The sequence below is a fragment of the Podarcis raffonei genome, chromosome 7 (genome assembly GCF_027172205.1).
Source record: "Podarcis raffonei isolate rPodRaf1 chromosome 7, rPodRaf1.pri, whole genome shotgun sequence".
NCBI lineage: Eukaryota > Metazoa > Chordata > Lepidosauria > Squamata > Lacertidae > Podarcis > Podarcis raffonei.
The window spans coordinates 91,013,245-91,036,030 of record NC_070608.1 but is presented as its reverse complement, the minus strand read 5'-3'; the positions used below and the strand labels follow the sequence as shown (position 1 = coordinate 91,036,030).

Sequence of the window (22,786 nt, the reverse complement as noted above, 5' to 3'; positions counted from 1 at the left end):
AACCAGTAGTTTTTCCTGCTCTAATCTTGCTCCCCTGATCACATACTCCATAATGCCCAAGTTGAAACATGGCAAAATCACCAACCCTTGGGGTGGTCACCTGCCATGTGTGATGTGCTGCTTTGGATGTGCTTCCTTCTTAGTGCAGAAATGCCCTCAGTGATCTCTGAGGATGGGAAATTCTAGAGCTTGTTTGTATCAGGTGACAACATATCATTCATTCAACCAATGTAGAGGCACGGAAGACCTCAGAGGATGCTGCTTGGAAGGCCATTTGCTTAGAGCCTCACAGAATATTCATCCATTTATCACTGTACACTAACACACACTCTCAAGTCACATTAGTGGGAATGATGGTTCAATTTGCTCATGTTTTATTCAGTCCATAGCCACATTGCCCATGACAATGGTCTGCTTTATTCCCTGGTCTAGATTAATGTCACCCATTACCAAGTGGCTGCTTAGGAAGATTTCTGCCCATTGGCTCAAAGTGAGGCTGGGCACACCACCTTCTGGTGAACCCTCACAGGGGCATTTCCTATAGCAATTTAGAGAGAGCTTCTTCCTAATCATCCCGTCATGACAAGGAAACTGGAAGTATGCTGGGCTGACACACAACAATCCGCCCATCATCTCAGCTACTTTTTAAAATGCAATAGCAGTTTAAAGACGATTCATATGATTCAGTACCTCCCCCCTGCCCCCACCCATTTCCCTCCAAGTACCTGAAAGTTGGGGTTAGGGTTGGGGTAAGGCAGCCAAGCAGAGCGGGAGTTCTCTTGGAACTTAAATGGCCCACTGAAGACCTGAGTTATTGCAGTCATGTTGAATACACAAACGGCTGAAACTGCTATGCTGTTCCTTAAAAAAGAAGAAGAAACACACACAAGCAACACCACACACAAACAAAAGATGAAGTACTTCAAGCAGACTGAAATACAACTCTTTCCCTTCATAGCTATAAAAGGGCACTGCTAGCATGTTAACAAGGAGGTGGGAAACCCAAGGTCCTCCTCGTGCTGCTGGACTACAGCTCCTGATCAACAGCTGGTTGGCAGATGCTGATGTGAGATGGAGTCCAACGATATCTGAAGGGCCACAGGCCACCCCTGTGCTAATAGCCACATGTAATTCATCTGTGAAAGAAAGAGGCAAGAATGGTGTGGTTTGCTCATTGTCAATTATGGGATTGGCAGGGAGAAAAGGCATGCTTGCAGGTGCAACATCTTACTTCATTTGTTTGTCCAAACCCCTCAATATTCTGGATCTAAGGAGGGCTGAAAGCTCTCTCTACTTATCCAGGATTTTTTTAAACAACTATCACCCACTAACATAAATTGAAATAACGAAATCTGCCACTCTGAAGCTAATAAAAAACTGTCTAGGTGGTGTGTTGTTCGATAAGAGATTGAGTGTTTTGGGGGGGGGAGGCTCATTTAATTTCATTTTACACAGGTTGTACAATGACAATAAAGGTGTTGTTGTTGTTGTTGTTGTTGTTGTTGTTGTTGTTGTTGTTGTTGTTAGCTTCCATTTAGTTCCAGCGTCACTGCAGAACAGCATCTCTATGCTTCTTGACTGACTAGCCTGTGTGTATCTTAAAACACATTAAACATTTGTTTAAGACCATCATTGACCTGGGTCGGCTAATTACCCAAAGGTTCTGCCCTCCAGGGAAAGAGATGGCACAATGTAGAGCTCCTAAGTAGGAGCGCTTTCAGTTGAGTGGCTCAGATACAGGAGCAAATTACAAGCTGGTGCTGTCAGAAAAGCACAAGGAAAACTAGCTCAGCAGAACAGCAGATTGAATTGGAAGTTTTAAGAATATTGATAAAAAGTTTAGCTGAAGCAAGATAAAAGATCTTCAGTGCTGAGTGGAAGCAGATATGGAAGTACTTCAACTAAATAATTCATGGGGTAAAACACCAGCATTATATTTCTTTCTAAGAAAAGATGTAGACAGGAGTTGGTAGACTTTTACACAAAACATTCTGTTTAAGTGAAACTGTTAGAGCAATCCTACTCCCTAAAAAAAGTATTCCACTACCAACACTGGGGCTACCACAACTATCAGAAAGAAGTTGATTTATATAAATTGCATTGGCTTCCAATTCAATTCAACATGTTGTTCATTGCCTTTAAAGACCCTCCCCCCAACCCCCAACTTAGGACCAAACTTATTTAAAGGACTGCCTTCTCCTGCGTGACCTTGCCTGGACACTCAGATCTTGGAGGACGGTCCTGTTATTACAGAAAAGGTCCTGTGCTGCATTCTCAGCAGGTGAAGCTCAGCTGGTGGGAACAGAGGACCAAGGTCTTCTCCTCTGCAGGCTCTGGAACTTTGCACCCTGCCTTGAGAGGCCCTCATGGGTCCTCCTTGGTGACATCTGAACAGTATTGCTCTTTAGGGCCTTTGGCCTATTATCAACTGCTCTCCCACCCTACATGATATTGATGCTGCGCTGTGGTGACTATAGGTGTTTCCTTGCCTGCTTGTTTTTATGCTTCTTTTGTTTTTTAAAAAGGATCTCATGATTGTTTTTAATGGACTTGTTAGTAGCACTGAAGATTCTTGATGAAGCCGAAAGCACAGGAGACAAATATTTCAATTAATACATAACTGCTCCCTTAGACATATAATCACAGACTCATAGAATTGCAGAGTTGGAAGGGACCCCTGCGGTCATCTAGTCCAACCCTGCAATGAGGGGATCTCAACTAGATCATACATGACAGGTGGCCATCCAATCTCTGCTTAAAACTCCTTTCAAGGAAGGAAGTTTCCATTTAGTTGTGTTAAACTAAAAACTCCATCAACAAAAGTTTTCTGGTTTGAGAAGTTTGCCTGCCCTCAGGTCCTGCACTTCTATAAGCAATGGATGGGTGTATTTCCGTCAACACTTCCTATTCCGTTCCTCTAAGAGCCCTTGTCTCATAATTTTTTTCAGTATCAATTCTATTTCCCAGGAGGAGCAGGCAGCACAACTCTTTTCTCTAATTCATTCTGAATATTCTAGAAATAAAAATATTTCATAAACTACATACATATTAGTGGTAAAGATCCCGTAGATTAAGTCCAGTTCTGGCAGGAAGAACGTACTCTGTAATTCATTGTAGTAAAATGGGATTTCTCCAGGGCGGGAGCAGTTCAAACGAGCTTTCATGAAGGTGGTCCAGGTGTCCTCCAGCAGGAACCTGCCTCCAATGTCATTCTTGCAAACTCGAGCAGCTCGGGAAAAGACTATTTTGCCACAGTCATACTCCACTGCGTTCTCTCGGAAGAAGAAATAGACGAAGTTCCCAATGTCATAAGACGACACAAAATTTGGTTCTGAAATGCATCAATAGACAAAATATCAGAAAACAACTATTTTCAAAAGGAGAAACAAATGTTACACTGGACTGCTGTTGCTGTTTAAAAGCCACATCTACTTGTGATTGTGACAGTACCTATCTGTACATTTAAATTGTTGATGCTTTATTTATTATTTTATCCCTGTTTAGGGAAGCTTTTAATGTTCAATGCATTATTGTATTTTAATATTTTGTTGGAAGCCGCCCAGAGTGGTTGGGGAAGCCCAGCCAGATGGGCGGGGTATAAATAAATTATTGTTATTGCTGTTGTTGTTGCTGTTGTTATATCCTGCCCTTCCTCCTAAAGAAGCCTAGGGCATGACTTGAGAATATTCCAGCCTGGTGGTGCTTACTCCTCCACGCTCAGCTGCCTTACAGACACCTGCTCTTTTAACTGGTTCCATCCATTCACTCTTCAGGTCCTTCCTTTGGAAAGGTCTTCTGCTGAGTCTTTTAGTCCTCATCCCCAATTGTAATCAAGCTGAAGCACAGCTGACGCATTTGTGCACATTCGTCCCTTGCCATCTTTGTCTCCCTCACCATGTTGTATTCCTCCATTTCCAGTTCCTTGGGGATCAAAGCCTGTCTTTTGTGCTTTTGCTCACTCATCTCTGTAAATTGCCATGTGCATTAAAATAATAGCAATGAATTTAATGATGCAGTCCAAAGACTGAGAAGGAGTCCATGTGCCAAGGATCTTTATAGCTGACAGTGCAGGAGACTGAACCCATGACCTTCTGCTCACAAAGCAAGCCCTCTGCGACTGAGCTGTGGACGTGTCCCTGCCTCTTCTTACACTCTCTCACCTCCTCTCTATGTTTTCCTCTCCTTTTCCTCCCCACTCACCCCCTCCTTCCATGCTGAACTGCCAACTTTAAACCATCAGTGGTTGAAGACTTTCCCAGAGTCCGGAGAAACAGGCAACAACCTTTTCAAAAGCACCAAGAAAGGACTTGTGCTCCTTCAGAACAATATTTACTCACGTAAACAACCAGTTGTCTCTGCGCTCACCATTAAGCCACTTAGAGTTGTACTGTGCAGTCCGGAGAGGAGGAAACACCCCCAAGCTGCGATAAATTGCAGGATCCCTTCCTGGGAAGTCCATGACTGTTGCTGCATATAGCTCACCAGTGCTTGCAAGCAGAGCGGTGGAGTTGTGCTGGGGGCTGTATGGACAGCGAGCCATGCCGCTGATCTGATCATGCGTCTCTTCCAGGTTATTTAGCTGCAGCGGAGGGAATTAAAACCATATTACTGAGCAGGAAACCATAAATCAATCTACAACATTACGTGCCACAACAGAGCGTGCATCTCTCTGTCCTCTCACACAGAGCAACAACCACTTTCTAGCTCTGTAGTGAGTATCTGAAAACAGAAGGCGGCACTCCCACTTGCACACTTTGCAATTAAAAGAAATCTAATAGAAAATCACTAGCATTAACTCTAATTGCATTGCATGGTCTCCCTGTTCATGATACCATCTGTGCATCAAATTCAAACAGTAAGAATGCAAAGAAAGGTGTTCTAAAAGGAACCTGCCCCATTAACTGGAGTACACTAATCTCAGCAGCATTGTGGGACTAGCCTGTTTCCAGAGTTAACCCAGCAGAGATATGATGGGATATGGTTCTCTTTTGCTAGAATTCTTTTGCTTTCATTACCAGCCTCAAGCCTTCGGGATACAAGCAGCTTATAAATGAATACATAAATGAGCACAAAAATAAATAATTTCTAGCAGAAAATAAAACCAGGGACAGAGTGATAGATCTCTTGGTGTAGGAGGCTCTGCCATCAAACATGCATCCAGAATCTATGTTCTGCTATGTTATTTTTCTTCCCAAGTTCTAGACGTTGCTCAAAGCGAGAGGCACAGTAGTGTAGGAAGCCCCCAAAGGACTTTTTTTAAAGCTCCAAAAAAGTTACATGTTGCATTTAATATGGGATTTCTAGTGGATCCAGGGACTAGCAAATCATCACAGGTACTGAAGGTATGAGAGGAGATGCTATACTGGGCCATCCTTAGAGTACTTATTTTTCTACACTTGCTTCATTCCTGTCAATTTTCTGACTTCTGCAACATATTCAGACAAAATATGACTATTTATGCACTTTTCAACCTGATACCTAAAAACATTTGCCTTGTTAACTGCCAGTCCTGTACAGACATTCTGGATACTTACAACATGGTTGTTGGATCAACTAACTGCTCTTACTTAATATCCTCACAGGTACATAGAAAGAACCGCACATAATTCTGCTCCTTGTCTCTGAGCGGGTATAATTCTGCAAGGCATACGCACATCATGACCAAAAGGTTTATATTGTGCTTCTAGATAGCATAAAGACTCCATTTGGTTGCAAGCCAAAATGACTTAATTGTGATAGAAACCAACTATAAATACAGGAACTTCAAAAAGGGGAAATCTTAATTTAAATTGGCCTTATTTCTCGATTATTATTTTAAAATAATCTAAATTTGCTTAATTTAAATTAACTAATTCTGACAACAATCAAATCAAGGTCCTTCTCACCATCCCAACAGAACAAAATTTCAGTCCCTTTCCCTTTACATAACTTACTCCTCCCCACGACTCATGAAACTCAGTGCTGGCTTGCAGGCTGAGGCTTAAGTGGGGCTGTAACCAACTGCACGACCAGAGAAGGGGTTGATAATAATAAAAATGAAATTGCATGAATAGTATTCAGGTTAGCCCCAATATTAAAGCAAGCTCTCCCACAGATTTCATCTAATTTCAACCTATGAATTGCCATGAACAGCATCAGCTAAGCAACCTCCAGATATTTCCAGTTACCTCTGCATCTTTCCTCCAGCTGGCAGCAATAATCATGACTGCTTACCTACTTTATTTGTTTCTATTTATTATATTTTATTCTATTTCTATAGAAGCAACGCCTCCCTTTTTATGGATGCACATGTTGCAGCTACAGCAAAGCGGCATTTTTCCACCTCTGGCGTGTTAAGCAGCTGGTACCTTACCTTTCCCTCCCCGACCTGGCCACAGTGATCCATGTGACGGTCACCTCCAGGCTTGATTATTGTAACTCGCTCTACGTGGGGCTGCCCTTGAAGCTGACCCAGAAACTCCAGTGGGTGCAGAACGCTGCAGCGAGGCTCCTTATGGGGCTCTCGCCGCGGGATCACATTCATTCAGTGTTTTACCAGCTGCACTGGCTCCTGGTAGAGTACAGGGTTGGGTTTAAAGTGCTGGTTTTAACCTTTAAAGCCCTATACGGCCTAGGACCCTCATACTTACGGGACCGCCTCTCCTGGTATGTCCCACAGAGGACCTATACGGTCCACAAAGAATAACATCTTGGAGGTCCCGGGTCTCAAGGAGGTTAGTCCAGGGCCAGAGCCTTTTCAGCTGTGGCCCCAGCCTGGTGGAATGCTCTGTCACAAGAGACATCTTTCCGCAGGGCCTGCAAGACGGAGCTGTTCCGCCGAGCCTTTGGTCTGGGCCCAGTCTGACCCCCTTCTTTCTATGGCACCCTGTATGTAAGTGGCCTCCTTGGCTCTTTCTATAGGCCCATATGGGACCAGCACGGGTGGCTGGGCCTGGTGAACTTTTAATGTTATTTTGATTTTAAATGTGATTTCAAATTGTATTTTAACTAATCATTTGATTTTGTGTTTTTAATGTATTAATGTATTTGGTGTTAGCCACCATGAGCCCGGTCTTGGCCAGGGAGGGCGGGGTATTAATAATAATAATAATAATAATATTTCAAACTAACTTTTGTATTGTCGCCATGCACTCCTCCTATCTTGGTGGTACATGCGCTGAAAATCTTCTCTTAACTTGCCAACAGGACCAGAGTCTAGCATGTAAAGAACTGCAAAAAGGGCCTCAGGTGGATCTCCCCAGAAAGGGCGTTCTCCCAGGCAGCCCTAGCACCCTCCACCCCACACAATCCCAGTATCCAGGGCTCCCTGAGAAGAAGGAATGAGTTCTGATCCAGTTTAATTCTGTAGTGTGGATTTGTCCATATTCTTACCGTCCGATTAGTGCAAATGGGCGTAAACGCATTAGTTCCACATGCAAAGAGTCTGTCCCCACCAATGAGAAGGACACGGATATAATTCTGGCACTCTTCCTAACATCAAAAAAGAAAGAGAAAACAGGATCATCAATGTCCCATAAGCAGTGTCCCATAAGCAAAACCTGACCTGCTCTTCAGTATCCTATGGTATGAAACTATGTATGAAAAAAAACAGATAAACTATACCTGAAGGTGTGTGCAGATTATATTTACAATCAATTCCTAATTACAAGAAACCCATTGATCCTTTTGAGAAGCTCTGCTGCATCACTTTCTCTATGCTTTGTTGTAGCAGCTGACTCAACTGTGGCAAGGGCCACTAAAAAACTTAATGCCAGTAATTGAGGCTCTTTTTTCCTCCAACAAACAATGCAGTACTCCATTCTTTGCTGTATTGCACATTGAATTTTCTAATACTAAAATGTCACAATGGTCCTCTCTAATTCTACGATTCCTTTTTTTACATGCGCTCACATTGTGCACCCTGTAACTCTTCCAGGCATTTTGGATTTGGTATAACTCTTTGGGGCCATACTATCTCAGGTTCATAAAGGAAGCTGTATGAAGCCCGCCCTTCCCCGTGAAAGGGGGAGAGGGGGGGAGGGAGAAAGGGAGTATTGGGGCAAACTCAGTTATTGATATGTGGGGGTAATTTCAGAGGAACAGACACTCCTTGGAGCAGGCACTGCACCCTCCACACCTGGCGATGCAGAAACTGTCAAACATTCATAGAGTTGGTCAAAGGAATCAATCAATCTCCAAGTTTTTCTGCCTCTTTCAAAAGTATGATTCAAGGGTGCCTTGGCTGTGACTGTGCTCATAATTTTGTAGCTGGACATTTTTGTGGAGGTCAGCTTGTCCATACAAGAACTGTGTGCGTTGTGGGCGATGCCAAGGCAACCCTTTGTGGTCTATATATGCAGCTACCATTATATGTGGCATGAAACAGACCAACTGCAGTCACAGAATGCATTCAGCCCATAGCTTTGGGGTATGCAGAACAAAGAGTATTCAGACTTCTACCTTGAAGTACTATCTCAAGGGGAATTATGGATTTTATAAGATTTGTAAACGCCAAATAATCTCTGGTGTCTGTACTATATGTTGTCATGCAAGCAGGAAACAAATTTGGTAAGGCTTGTTTCTATTTTCATAGTCCTAGTGTTTTAAAATTGCATCTGCAGATTTTTAAACCTCCAGCCTGACTTTTTCCGGAAGTAAGAATGCATTATGATTGGTTGTTATAACTGCTAAGATATGCTTCCTGCTTTTATCACTCTACCCCCCTCAAAGGTCTATTTGCTGTACCATTCAGGTGCTTCCAGCACCCCAGAAAGTCTGCAGACAAGGCTGAGTGAAATTCAGTCTGGTTACCGACTTTGTTGTTTTTTTTTAAAGATATTTATTAAAATTTTCAATTTTTATACAAACAAAAAACAAACAAAAAAATTAAAAAGACATATAGTTCGTAATACTTAATTTTCAATAACATATTTCTCTGACCTCCTCATACCTCCCCTTCTTGTAGTCCAATTCAAATTATTTGTTCAGCAAATCCTTATCTCAAAGCATTACAACTTATAAAAACACCTTATTTTCTATCCAACATCTTAAGTTATTATAACCTTAAATTTTTACTTATAAAGAACCATTTTTTCGTATTCCTTTATACCATTACAGCTAGAAACCACTTAATTTCAATCCAGCATCATTCAACATTCCTTAATTTTACAATATTTCTGTAAGTAGTCCTTAAATTTTTTCCAATCTTCTTCTGCCGACTCTTCTCCCTGGTCACGGATTCTGCCAGTCATTTCTGCCAATCCCATACAGTCAATCAGCTTCATCTGCCATTCTTCCAGAGTGGGTAAATCTTGCGTCTTCCAATACTTTGCGATGAGTATTCTTGCTGCTGTTGTGGCATACATAAAAAACGTTCTATCCTTCTTTGACACCAATTGGCCGACCATGCCCAGGAGAAAGGCCTCTGGTTTCTTCAAGAAGGCATATTTAAATACCTTTTTCATTTCATTATATATCATCTCCCAGAAAGCCTTAATCCTTGGGCACATCCACCAAAGGTGAAAGAATGTGCCTTCATTATCTTTACATTTCCAACATTTATTATCGGGCAAATGATAGATTTTTGCAAGCTTGACTGGGGGCATGTACCACCTATACATCATTTTCATAATGTTCTCTCTTAAGGCATTGCATGCCGTAAATTTAATCCCAGTGGTCCACAACTGTTCCCAGTCAGCAAACATAATATTATGTCCACTGGTTACCGACTTTGTCCCAGGACCAAAGAACAAAGCCTAAGGAGTTCACTGTAACTCAAAAACATGCACCCAACATGGTAAACACTAGCAGGTTCCCATAATAATATAGCTCCAACTGTTCTGCTGTGGTGTGAGAGCAACCACAGTACAAAGACTTTTGAGTGGGACTTTAAGCACGCATGCACAAAGGTGAACCCTCCAGTTCCTAAGCCTGCCAAGTGTCCATGCACTGGATGCAATATCTGCATGAGGTCTGTGTGTGTGGGTCCAAACTGGAGTTAACTCACATAGGACACTGCACAAATGTGCAATCCAGTAAGCAGATCCCAACAGGTCTTTAGGCAGGAAAGATGCACACACTGAGCAGTGTGGTCTTGTTCCTTCACTATGTACAGATGCTAACTTGATTAGAACCTTGCTTGAATGAGTCTGCAATCCTGTGAACATTTTCAAGTAAACATGCATAGGCACAAGTGGACAGATGAACTTTCTCACTCGGATCTAGGAAATTAATTATTTAAGAAGGAGCTACTCACCTTTGATTTGCCTTTACTGTAACAAGCCTTTGTAGTAGCTTCATCACAAGACCACTCCACTCCCTAGCACACAGAAAGAAATAAAGATTAGATGCAGAAAACAACAAGCAAAATGCCCAGGAGCAAGCTTAGAGATCGTGTGTTTCCACTGAAATAAACAACAATGATTTAAAATTGCATGGGAGAGAAAATATAATGGCTGTATTTGGGCGTCACGGTAAACCATAAATCATGGCTTGCTGGGCACGAGTGAATCATGACTGTTTCGCTTCTCCACGCTAGCAAAGGGAGCAAGCAAACCGCAAGCCCTGGCTCAGCATTGCTTCTGAACCAGAAGTCGTGGGTTGTTTTGCTCCAGATGATAGTAACTTACAGTTTGCTTTTGGCTTAGCAATCATGGTGTGCTTCTTCTGCACGCAAGAGGCAAGGAGTGAAGCAAGTAAATTCATTCACACACAGGATGACGAAAGACCAAAATATAACTATCGAGAAATTAATTCAGGGCCACACGTAGCCACATTTGTTCACCTGTTTCCCTTGTTCATGTATGAGGTGTGGCTGGGGTGGGTGTGGGGTTCAGGGTCTTGTTTCAACATCAAAACCCTTAATGTGCTGAACAAGCACATTAAGAAATAAACATGTTTTTTATTATTTAGAATGGCCAAAATGTTTACGTGTTTATTTAAAAAATCTGTATGCTGCCATTCACCAAATGATTTCAAGACAGTCCAGGACAGCATACTAAAAACCATGAAATACTATAAATAACAAATAAACACCATAAAGGATTAAAACAAAACATGAGGATGCAGGATGGATAAAGATGCACATTAAAATCAAAGACATGTTAAAGACCCAGGTGGAAAAAAGCAGTACCTTGAAAGCCATGGAGATGACCGCAATTTAGGTCCCAGGCTACGTAGGGCATTGCTGGGTCATTTCCCCCAAACCACGTCCCCCTGCTCTACATCTGACATCATATAAGGTAAGGCTCCCTGTTGAAAGCAGAATTTGCAGGAGCCTCTGATCAGCTGATGCCTGCAAATCTTTGTATCTTTGCCTGTGCAGTATATTGATTTCTGCAGTACTGCTGTTGAAGTCACAGAGTAGGCCATTTACCTCCCTGTTCTATGGTCAACCTTTGAACATTCATTCCCTTCGTTCCTTGCAACCAAGTCAGTGTTCATGTGAACCTAACCAGTGTGGTGTCATAGTTAGAGCACCAAACAAGGACTGAGGAGAACGGTGTTCAATTCTCTCTCTCCTGAACCATGAAGCTCACTGAGTACCTTTGGAGCAGCCAGCAACACTCACCCCACTTCACTGGGTTGTGAGGATAAGATAGGGAGAAGATAGTATGTGTTGCCTGGAGGATATAAATATTATATTTATATTTATATATTTATTTTCAGGGTTTCATTTTCCTCTCTAAAAAACCTTACACTATTCAGTCAGATATTAAAAGTACATAAAATTAGTATATTATTAATTATTTATCAATAACGCATTATTAATGTATCATTCTATATGATTAGAACTTCCAAATTATACTAAAGATTATTATACTAATAATCCAAATTATACTAAATCCATATGTGGGACTGATATACCACTGTACTGCTCCAAAGGGTGCCTCCCTTGAGAAAGGGGAGAGTTGAAGGAAGAGTTGAAGTCATCAATTCTTTGTCTGCTGAGGGACCACTTTCCATGGAGACACAGCCGTCAGCTGAGACAGACTGGAAGAGGGAGGGAGACCCACAAGATGCTTTTCCTTTCCAGGCATGGGCTGGAAATCTGTAGAACCTTTGCAAGTTTTCACTTGACTTGGCTAGTGCAATTGCCTCTACCTGACTTCAGCAACCCTACAATTGGCACAGAAACTAGAGCTGTGACTTCTTGATTCTTGTTTAAATAAATTCCCAAAGCCAATAATCAGCACTTGGCACGTAGCATCATGCAAGCAGCTTTTCTTGGAACCTGTACTGAGTTTGCTGTGAAATAATAGGCGGGGGGGGGGGGGGAGTATTTAACAGCAGGGTAATAGCTCAAAGATAATGTGATTTTCCAAACTTTCTACTGTCAAGGAACCTTGTTCACATTGACTCGCATGCAAAGTAATCAAGCTGTGATTGTCCCATGTGTTGGAGAAACCGCCCCATAATATTCCACATTTCAGAAGGAATTGGTCCTGATTTATGACTGCATCTGAAAGAAACTCATTGATGTGCTTCATTGTAAGTCGGGGAAAGTGTTTCCTGTGGTTTGGAGAGGGCTCGCCCTGAAATGTCAGCGCATCATTTTTAAAAAGTCTCCTTGAATCAGGGAGGGGAACAACAAATTCTGGAAGCATATTAAAAGCAGACTTTCAGATAAAAGTCAACAAATTCACGGTTGCGGGTTTGTCGGGGAAGGAGTAGGACGTGTACCTTGCGGCTGATAGGAGCGGAATTGTTTTTAAAGGCTCCATTCCTGAAAGTGTAAAAAAGTAAAGGGAAATGGCCAAGCATACTAAGCAGCATAGCTGTCAAGCGTCCCTTATTTGGCGGGGCAGTCCCTTATCCCAGCGCCATGTCCCGCTGCTGTCCCTTATTGATGATGTCCCTTAAATAAGCTACTGAAGGTAATGGGGCCCTTTCTATGTCCAGCTGTGCTTTGTCAACAACAAATTGTTGCTGTTTTTGTGTGTTGAATATATGCTATATGGTAATTTATGGACCTAATGGGTATCTAAAGCCATTTGCATGCAACAAAATATGTATTTTATCAAAGTAATTGTTGATCCCTTATTTTGGCTGCTGATCCCTTATTTTCAAATCTGTAAGTTGACAGCTATGCCAAGCAGACTGCCCATACGTCCACTGGTGGCAAAGCTCCACGTAAACAGCTGGCTACCAAAGCTGCTCGGAAAAGCGCTCCCTCTACTGGTGGAGTCAAGAAACCTCATCGCTACAAGCCTGGTACTGTGGCGCTGTGAGAGATTCGTCGTTACCAAAAGTCCACGGAACTTTTGATGCGCAAGCTTCCGTTCCAGAGGCTGGTAAGGGAGATGGCTCAAGACTTCAAGACAGACTTGAGGTTCCAGAGTGTAGCCATTGGTGCTCTGCAAGAGGCTAGCGAAGCATATCTGGTGGGTCTCTTTGAAGACACGAACTTGTGTGCCATCCATGCCAAGAGAGTCACCATCATGCCCAAAGACATCCAATTGGCTCGTAGGATATGGGGGGAGAGGGCTTAAGAGGAGGAGGTTTTTATGGTGTTTTGTAGTAAATTCTGTAAAATACTTTGGTTTCAATTTGTGACTTTTTTTTGTATGAAATTGTTTATAATATGTTACATTTGTACTTAAATCATTCCATCTTTCACCCAGGATGAATGCTAAAAGTGACTGTTCACATAAAAACAGTGATGTGAGCTTTGTTGCTCAACAGTGACAAGTTGCTAATATGCAGACGGGATGGGTGATCTTTCTTGCTTTTCATGCATGTTTCTGTATGTTAATGACTTGTTGGGTAGCTAAAATTGTAAGGTACTAGAATTGATATAAATGTGTACAGGGTCTTTTTGCAATAAAACTGGTTATAAGGTAAAGGGACCCCTGACCATTAGGTCCAGTTGTGACCGACTCTGGGGTTGGGGCGCTCATCTCGCTCTATAGGCAGAGGGAGCCAGCTTCCGGGTCATGTGGCCAGCATAACTAAGCCGCTTCTGGCAAACCAGAGCAGCACCTGGAAACGCCGTTTACCTTCCCGCCGGAGCGGTACCTATTTATCTACTTGCACTTTGACTTGCTTTCGAACTGCTAGGTTGGCAGGAGCAGGGACTGAGCAACGGGAGCTCACCCTGTCGCGGGGATTCGAACCACTGACCTTCTGATCGGCAAGTCCTAGGCTCTGTGGTTTAACCCACAGTGCCACCCGCGTCCCTAAAACTGGTTACAACTTGATCCCCCCCCCCAAAGGCAACAAATTCTTAATTCAGGGCAAGCATACAAATAACCAGATTTAAACAATTATTTAATTCTGGTTCTTTTATTTTCTTGATTTTGATTACTGGATTATTTATACAGTGGTACCTCATATTACAGACGCTTCAGGTTCCAGACGCTTCAAGTTCCAGACTCCGCTAACCCAGAAATACTATCTCAGGTTGAGAACTTTGCTTCAGGATGAGAACAGAAATCATGCTCCGGCGGCGCAGCAGCAGCAGGAGGCCCCATTAGCTAAAGTGCTGCTTCAGGTTAAGAACAGTTTCAGGTTAAGAATGGACTACTGGAACGAATTAAGTTCTTAACCCGAGGTACCACTCCACTGTACAGTCAAACCTTGGTTGTCAAATGTAATCTGTTCCGGAAGACCTTTCAACTTCCGAAACGTTTGACAACCGAGGCGCGGCTTCCGATTGGTTGCCAGAGCTTCTTGCACTCAAGCAGCGAAAAACATGTGTGTGGGAGGCAGACCCCAGAGGCAGCTCTTGAGGTTTGTTACAGTCTTCAACTGGCCTTTGTCTTTGCTTTGATCTGCAGCAATTAGCAGGTGATAGCATGTATCTCCATGCTATGAAAATGTTCACCTGCTAATTGCTGAAGATCAAACACTTTTAAAAGACACAGGAACCAGGGCTGGTTGAAAAGTTGACAACTGTGCCCTGTTCTGTTTCAGGACTTCTGATCTTCACTGTTCCACATGGTTAGGACTAGAAATCAGAGAGATCGGCTTTTTCCTGCTTAACCTGCTTCCCAATTCAGTGAATGGTTCTATTGCCTTGAAATGCCAGATTTCAACATGAAAAGTTTGGTCCAGCTCTAGTATAAATTCTTGCCTTCTGTCTCCTGCTTTTCCCCAAACCCCTGCCTGCTCTAAGCACCAAATTCAGTTAACAGCAAGCCTGGTTTGTTTCTTTGTTTTTTGGTTTTTTTACCACCAGAAAAATACACATTTTACAGAGTAACATAAAGAAAAGGAGGGGGGAAAGACAGAAGCAGATCTCTGTCCCAAGGAGCTTACAATCTCAGTTTAGACAGAGGAGAAACGAAGGAAGGAAAGAAAAAGGTAACTGGATGAATGGAAGAATATAACTGAAGGCAGTTCAGTGGGTGGAGTCCAGCAAGTGGAGTCTATTTATTTATTTTTATTTAATATTTACAATACACTTATACTGAAGTATACAACACCACCACACTTAACCTTATAAGTATTGTTTAGGCACCCGCTTAGGAGAAACATCAGTCATGTCAAAGGTCCGCTGACGCCGCATAGCAGCTCAATACAACACGTAACACAATATTTGAATGTAAGAGTTAATTTCGTGTGCATAGCGCCGTTGAGTCTGACAAGCCCCACTGTTGTGAATGACAAGCGCTGCCGCTGGCGCGGCGTGTCTTTGGTAAATGACCGCAGAAAGACGAAAGTCTTTTGGTGAAACAGTAGGTATACATTTCAGTAATACCTAGGTATATATGTATTTTGTTTTTCTAGCTTAATCAAAATTATTTATTACTTCATAACAGGTAGATAGTTAAGAGCGGTGGGCGTTCCCCCGGAATTCAGCGCCCGGGTGCCCCGCACCCCTTGCACCCCGGGTAAAGACAGCCCTGCCCATAGGAGCTTTGGAGGAAGAACAAGGAGGAGTTTGTGTATGAATGAAGTATTGCGCTGTTACACCCATTATGACGCACACCAGACAGATACAGCAACAACATCTACCATCGCAACCACTTCATACCAACAGAAATACATCTCTTTTGAGCCCCTTCCAACTCCACAATTCTGTGATTCTATGAACTTCTATAAACTAAAAACAGAAAACAAACAGAAAAGAACAAAACAAAATTCCAGACAGATGGCAGAGCATGCCTTAGGCAGATGGCTCTGGTAATTAGACACTGGCAAAATATATTATTTCCAAAGGTGGTTGGATTACACCGCCTCAGAAAACAGCTACATAATTTCATAATTCCATTTAGTTGCGTTTTTACTATTGTTATCTGTTTGCCTTCACATCTTATGCCATGTATTCAAACACCATGTTTTTCAAAGGTGCAATGCAACCAAGAATATAATTTGACAGAACAAAATGACAGTAATCAGTGGAGGCTTCAGGTTTGCAGGGCTGGTGAAGGGGGCTCTGGCAAAAACCGTCATCCTCCACCCCAGGAGTTTGCTAGCTGATCAGGGAGAGAGAGGCAGTGGGGAAGCAGCTTCTCCCTCTCTGCCGTTGCTACTCACTTGCTCCCCCTCCAGGCCTGGGTTTGGTGAGCACATGGGCAATGACAGCCAAAGGAGGAGAAGCATCAGGGGCAGAAGGTCCTTGGCAGAGAGCCTCTGCCAACCTCTGACAGACACAGATTGACCGTACCCATGCGACAATGGAACAGCATCACTGTGCATCGTTCCAAGATGTGTTAGTTATTGTAGCTACTGACTCATAGTCAGGGAACGGAGTTTATTGCTTACTGAAGGAACTGGGGCGTTTTACCCATAGAGGCTAGTGGCGTGGGGCACCAGGGCGCCAAGTTCTGGAGGGCGCCAGGGAAGAGGCGGAGGCTGGACGCGGCGCCTCCCAGCATCAGCTCGCCGCCGAAGCAGTGCCGCGCCCGGCACCTTCTGCCGTGGCCACCACAGCACAAAGCGGCCAGTTGAGCCGGGAGGCACCGTGTCCAGCCTCTTCCCTGGTGCCCTCCAGAACTTGGCGCCCTGGTGCCGCCCTCCAGCCGCTGCCTGCCACCTCCAGCCCCACCGGCAGCGCCATTCTCCCTAAACGGGGGGAGGGGAGCGGGCGCCGGAGGGAGTTTTGCACCATGGCGCCGGATATGCTTAAGACAGCCCTGGAAGGAACACACGTGAACATGAGAACTGCCTTGCTAGATCAACTCCAGTCATTTCTCCAATAACTGCAAGAGAAGACAGCTCTGGAAACTTACAAGCAGAGCACAAGGGTTATGGCCAAGCCGAGGTTTAATTTAGCAGTAGTAGTTAACAGCAGTAACAGCCTCATCCTCCATTTAAAGCCATTCTGCTGCCTCCTGTGGTGTCTCTCATGGGGACAGAAGATTCTTCAATCCAGTGGAGGTTTTACTCAGTGGAAAGAGGTGAGTTTTGTCAATTGGTTCTTTTTTTTAAAAAAAAAATGATATTTATTAAGAGTTTCAAAAGTACAAAAAATAGAAGAAAAAAAGAGGAAAAAAGAGAAAGAATACATAAAATACATAAAAACCAATACAACAACACAACAACAACAACAACAACAAATACAACTCCCATATTACATATCTTCATCTTTCATTTGCTTATTTCCTTGACCTCCTCACACCTCCCTTTTTGTATTCTAGCTTAATTAGTTGTTTCAGCAAATTCTTTCCATCTTTCTCACTTTTTATTAAATAATTTATCTCAACAGTCTAACCTATTAATTAACTCAGTAAATCCTTTCCATCTTTCACCATATTCTGCGGTTCCATTTGCCTTAATTTGTTTAACCTTATCTTACCATAAAATACCTTAAAACTTAAAACTTAATACTTATTTATACATAACTCCTTATATCATTTCTACTAAAGCCAAATAGTTTCTTTTTATTCCAACATTTTCCCTAATATACATTAATTTTACACTAATTCCCAAAATAAAGATTTTCCTTTATAGACTCTTCCGATTTTCATCCAACGTCCCTTCTTCCTGGTCTCGGGTTATGTCAGTCCTTACTATCCATTCCATCTAGTCCATCAACCTGGTAGTCTGATATCCGAGGCTCTTAAATCACTTCCATGCCCCTTCTGCAGATCTTTTTCTTCTTGTTTATACTTGCACTTTTCCTTGTCTTTTGTTGGTCTCTTTCTTAGTTTCTTTCCTTTCTCCTTGAGGAGTAGGTCTCCAGGGAATTTCCACCCATACTTATCTCCATCTCCCCACATCAGACCAACCCATTCCCCACAGTCCCACTCCCCACAATCATCAAAATAATCCAAAAGATCTTTAACAGCATATTTCAAAATCTCTCCAAAGTTGAGAGCCTCCTCAGCTCCAGACTCCCTCTGGCCCATTTCAAATTCATTCTTCCAAAACAGCGACTTATGCTCCTGCAGGGCCTCGGGTCTCTCCATTTGTGTTGCTTGAGGTAGCCCCGTGACTTCCTCCATTATTATCTGCCCTTGCATTTGCCCAGTCAAACCAGTTTCCTGGATTGGTCCCTGTATGATTTCTATGTCAAGTCCACATTCCCTGATTCCAACAGTCATCAAATCCAACTTCTCGTTCATCAAATCCACCTTCTCATGCATCTGCTCCAACAAAGCACTTGTCTTGCAAAAAACAAGCACCAGGACTTCTTCCAAACACATTTTTGTTCAAGGTCACAGTCTAGTCCCACGATGTTAATCTCACAGCTGTGGAATCCCCAAGTGAACTGCAGCAACAATTTGACAAGCTCCCTCTAGAGGATACAATTTCTATTTGTGTCCATCTTTTTAAAGCATATTCAACAAAAGAAAGTTACTTTCAATTTTCAAATATTTTGTTTCTTTAAAATGCAGCAGGCAACATTGGAATCAATTTGTTTCTCTTTTTTCTTGCTATCTGTCAAAATGTTCCTTTCACAGTCAATGGACGTCTCCGATAATTTCTGTCTCTGACACCCCGTTCCCAGGTTTGAGACGGTGGAAACTTATTTTCTTTTACTCCCTCTCCTGCAGGCTTGAACAGTTTAATTTCCCCCCCTTTTCTCCTGCTTCCAAGGGGGTTTTAATAGTTATAAATGAAGGAAATTTCGACCTTTATAAAACGACTTTCCAGGCTATTAGCCTACAAGATTTTTGCTTCAGATTATTTACAAAAAGCGGAAGGCGGACTTCCTGTTTTGAGCCTTCCCGCTTCGGTGCCAAATTAAGTTATTTCTTAATCCAATTTTCCGTTTCTACTCACGGGTACTTATTTAGAGTCCAATTGTCGACAGGAAAAAGTCAGCGCTCTCCGGCAATGGCAATGCGGCTTCCCTCCGTGAAAGTAGCAGTCAGTTCGCAGCACCGCGCCGATCACCCTACTTCGCTCCGGAGCCCCAAAATGGGGTTCCCCGCGAGTAGGGGAGGCGCTCCTGGTGCTCTGCCGAACCCCACGTTCCCAGGCTTCTTCCACCTGGGATTTCTAGCGGGTCCCCACCTTCGCCGCGGCGGGTAGACCCAGTTTCCACAGAGACAGTTCCTCCGATCGGAGGAACTCCGCCATTTCGCCGATGGCGCTAACCCGGAAGTCATCAATTGGTTCTCTCCTCTGCAGGTCCCCCTTCCCTCTGAATCTTATGTGCTGTTCTGAAGGGTCCCCCATTCAGGAATAGATGGGGGCTGCAGTGAGGACAAACTGGAGAAAATCTCCTCCTTCCCGGTTCTGCTAAAGCCTCTGCTGGATCAAAGTGTCTTCTGTCAGCAGACGGTCACCACTGGATGCAACCCATTTAGCTAGTGGTGACTGTCACATCTAGCCAGACCCCCAAAAGGAGTTATGCACTTGAGACTGGTGAGACTTTGCAAAATTAGGGTGGCATGAGCAAGTTCTTTTTACCAGTTCAAAATACTCTCCCTAAGACTTGTTGCACCTGGAAGAAGTGCTGCTTTCTCTGTCGCAACAGCTCATGAGGAAGAAAGGGAAATATCACAGCCCACATTCAGAGAACCTGCGACGTTCTCTAGCTGCATGGTAATCTCAGAGGGAGAGAAGCCACTGCCTGAGGAGTCATCACCTCCCCCTCCTCCCAGCCTACCCAGGCCACAGGATGCACTATTGTCAGACTCCATCAGATCCTCCAAGTGTCCCTCGTTTACAGGGACAGTTCCGGATTTACAGAAACTGTCCCGGTTTCTGATTTGATCCCGGAATGTCCCCCTTTTCCTTAGGACATCCCTATTTTCATTGGAGTAATGTTGGAGGGTATGGAGTTATCTGACCCCCGAGCCATCTGAAGGGAAGTTTTTTAATGTCTGGAATTTTTTTAACGTTTAATGTTTTATTATGTTTTTATATATGTTGGAAGCCACCGTGAGTGGCTAGGGCAACCCAGTCAGATGGGTGGGATATAAATAGTAAAGTTGCTGTTGTTGTTATGGACGTCTCTATTTTTGTCACAGAAATGTTGGAGGGTTGTCAGCTCAGGACACTCCTCACTTCCTCCAGCCTGCAGGAGGCAGCTTTTACAGAATAGGGCGGTGGCCCTTTAAAAGAACAAACCATTCTCCTGAAGGGGTAGAGCAAATGCAGGTGGCTCAGGCCAGCCAATCAGCTTTTATATGACTTCAGGATGCTCTTGAGGTAGCAGTTCTCCTGTCTAAGACTTAGTCAAGATGACTGAGACCAGGATAGGCAACATGGCAGCCTGCAGGTATTTTGGACTACAACTCCCATTATCCCCGATCATTAGTCATGCTGGCTGGGGCTGGAGGGCACCATGTTGAGAACCCCTGACTTGACTCTGTAGGACATTCTGAGTTCTGCCTGGATATGCCATTACTGGAACTTTTGTATGCAGTGCATGTGCTCTGCCAGCCAGCAATGGTCCTTCCTCTTTCTCATTCCTAATAATAATTCACATGGTGGTTGTCTTTAAAAAAACCCCACAAAAAACAGTACTGCACATATTTTCATGGAGCAGCCCCCTCAGAAGCCAGCATCCCTCCCAGCTCCTCTGAGCAGCCTGCATTTTAAGTTACTTTTTCAAACAGTTATGGTACCAACACATGGCAGCTGAGGGCATCTTAGAGATGCAATGAGCATTATTCAAAACACTATTGAGAAGCAATTATGAGAAAATTCTTCAAGCTGTGTCAAAATGCGCTCAAACAAATTTGGCATTTATTTCCAGCCCTACCCTTTAGCAATGCTTGGCAGGATTTTTGGAATAATGCTGTCGAACTGGTAACATGTACTGTGGTCTTCTGTCAGACAAATTCTGTAATCAAACTGAGGCAGAACTGAAAGGATAGTGGTACATGCTTTAAAATAAAAGCTGATAAAAGCCAGAGTGTGTATGATATCAATAGCTGAAGAATCTATATGGATGGCTGTAGAGAAAGGTTAGTGAAATATATAATGTGTTGTGCTATGCAAGCAGTCTTGCAGGGAACCTGGCATTACAGCAGATAAATAACTGTCAGGCCAAAAATCCTATGAATTGTAGTTTCTACATTTCTGTTTATTACAATTATAATTCCAACCTCTTTGAACTTCAGTCCTTGGTGAAGTAGCACATAGCTGCTTTTTTTCTTACCTGTGCACACATTTAAAAGACATGTGGACATGCATGAATATTACCCATAGATTTATAACTCAGTCCTGTGCATGCCTAATCTCCAGTAATACCCATTAATTTCACTCATCTCTCTCCTAGGCAAGTATCTATGGGAAGCTCTGGTAACCACACAACAAAAATATTTGCCTGGCAAATATATGCTAGTATTTCAACTTTACTCACCATTAACCTCATTAATGCAGGGAGTAAAACACCTGCACGGCTATAGTGCATGACCGTATGCCTCCTTCTCCCCCTTTCTAAAAAAAATTGTAGGTGGTTAATTTGGACACATTGTGCCCCAAGAGCACAGTGAAAATGGCCCTGAGTAGGTAGACAGACCAAGTTCCTCTTGTAGCAGGGTGGCTTCTAATATAAAGGCCTTTGGCTGCCAAGGCAAGCAGGTGTTTTGTATGTTTTTTAAAGGCATCTTTACAAGATGGAATATAAAGGCAATTCAGTAACAGCTGAAACCCTCTGTGCAATAGGAATACAAAATATAAAATGCAGACTCAGGTAGGGATCATACGCACAATTAGTTTCCATGATTATGCTTAGCTTATGGGGAATTTCTGTTCCCCACAAGCAAAGAGTTGAATGCCATCCACGTCATGGCTTCACAAATTAAGAGCCAATTTATATGTTAGATTTTGAAGATAATTCACACATTTTTAGGTTAAGAGGAACATGTTTGGGAAAGTATTAGACACAAGGGCGTATTAGCAAAGAACCAGGATTGGCTATAGTTCTCTCTGACATACTTGGTTGCCAGCCCAGGTTTTCTGTCAAATAATGTGTGGCAGAGGTGCTAAGTTGTGCCTAACATGGGGGGGGGGAGAGGAACGCAATACAGGTGCGCTGGGCTCCTCAAAGAGTTGCACGCACACACACACACCTTACCTGGCTGCATAACATATGCAGCTAAGACATAACTAAACCTTATCTATCTATAAGAAATGTAAATACAAACCATCAGCAGTAGCAACCATATTGAGCATGTACAAGTCATGGTAGATACATTTGTATATAGATCACTGTAGGTTGTACCCACTTCAGACTGCATGTGGGAATTCACTTAATGAAATGCCCTTCCGTACCAGAGAGAGAGAGAGAAAACCCTCTGCATAGAAAACTAGGTATCAAGGACAGAAGGCAGCAGAACCACATGCTCATGGTCCCTGAAATGCTAATTGCTAGAAGAAAGATGTATTAAAATAAGCCTACACAACTTGTCCCAAAAAGCTGTTCTGAGATTTATTTTAAAATACTGTATAGTGAGAAATA

General features: G+C 43.0%; 1 protein-coding gene and 1 pseudogene across 6 annotated transcripts in view; one reads left to right on the top strand and one right to left on the bottom strand.

Moving 5' to 3' along the window:
* The window catches only part of SEMA5A (semaphorin 5A), a 163,443-nt gene that overhangs the window by 60,398 nt on the left and 80,259 nt on the right, over positions 1–22,786 (bottom strand). For 5 of the 6 annotated variants that reach the window (XM_053397508.1, XM_053397505.1, XM_053397507.1 and 2 more), the window contains exons 5-9: positions 10,235–10,297; positions 7,372–7,470; positions 4,366–4,579; positions 3,046–3,331; positions 726–861 (exon numbers count right to left, since the gene is read on the bottom strand). In XM_053397508.1, coding sequence (XP_053253483.1) covers positions 726–861; positions 3,046–3,331; positions 4,366–4,579; positions 7,372–7,470; positions 10,235–10,297 — 798 coding nt within the window. The remainder of the gene's footprint in view (positions 1–725; positions 862–3,045; positions 3,332–4,365; positions 4,580–7,371; positions 7,471–10,234; positions 10,298–22,786) is intronic. The other variant, XM_053397510.1, reaches the window with a different exon arrangement.
* Positions 10,631–13,582, top strand: LOC128417221 (histone H3.3A-like; annotated as a pseudogene).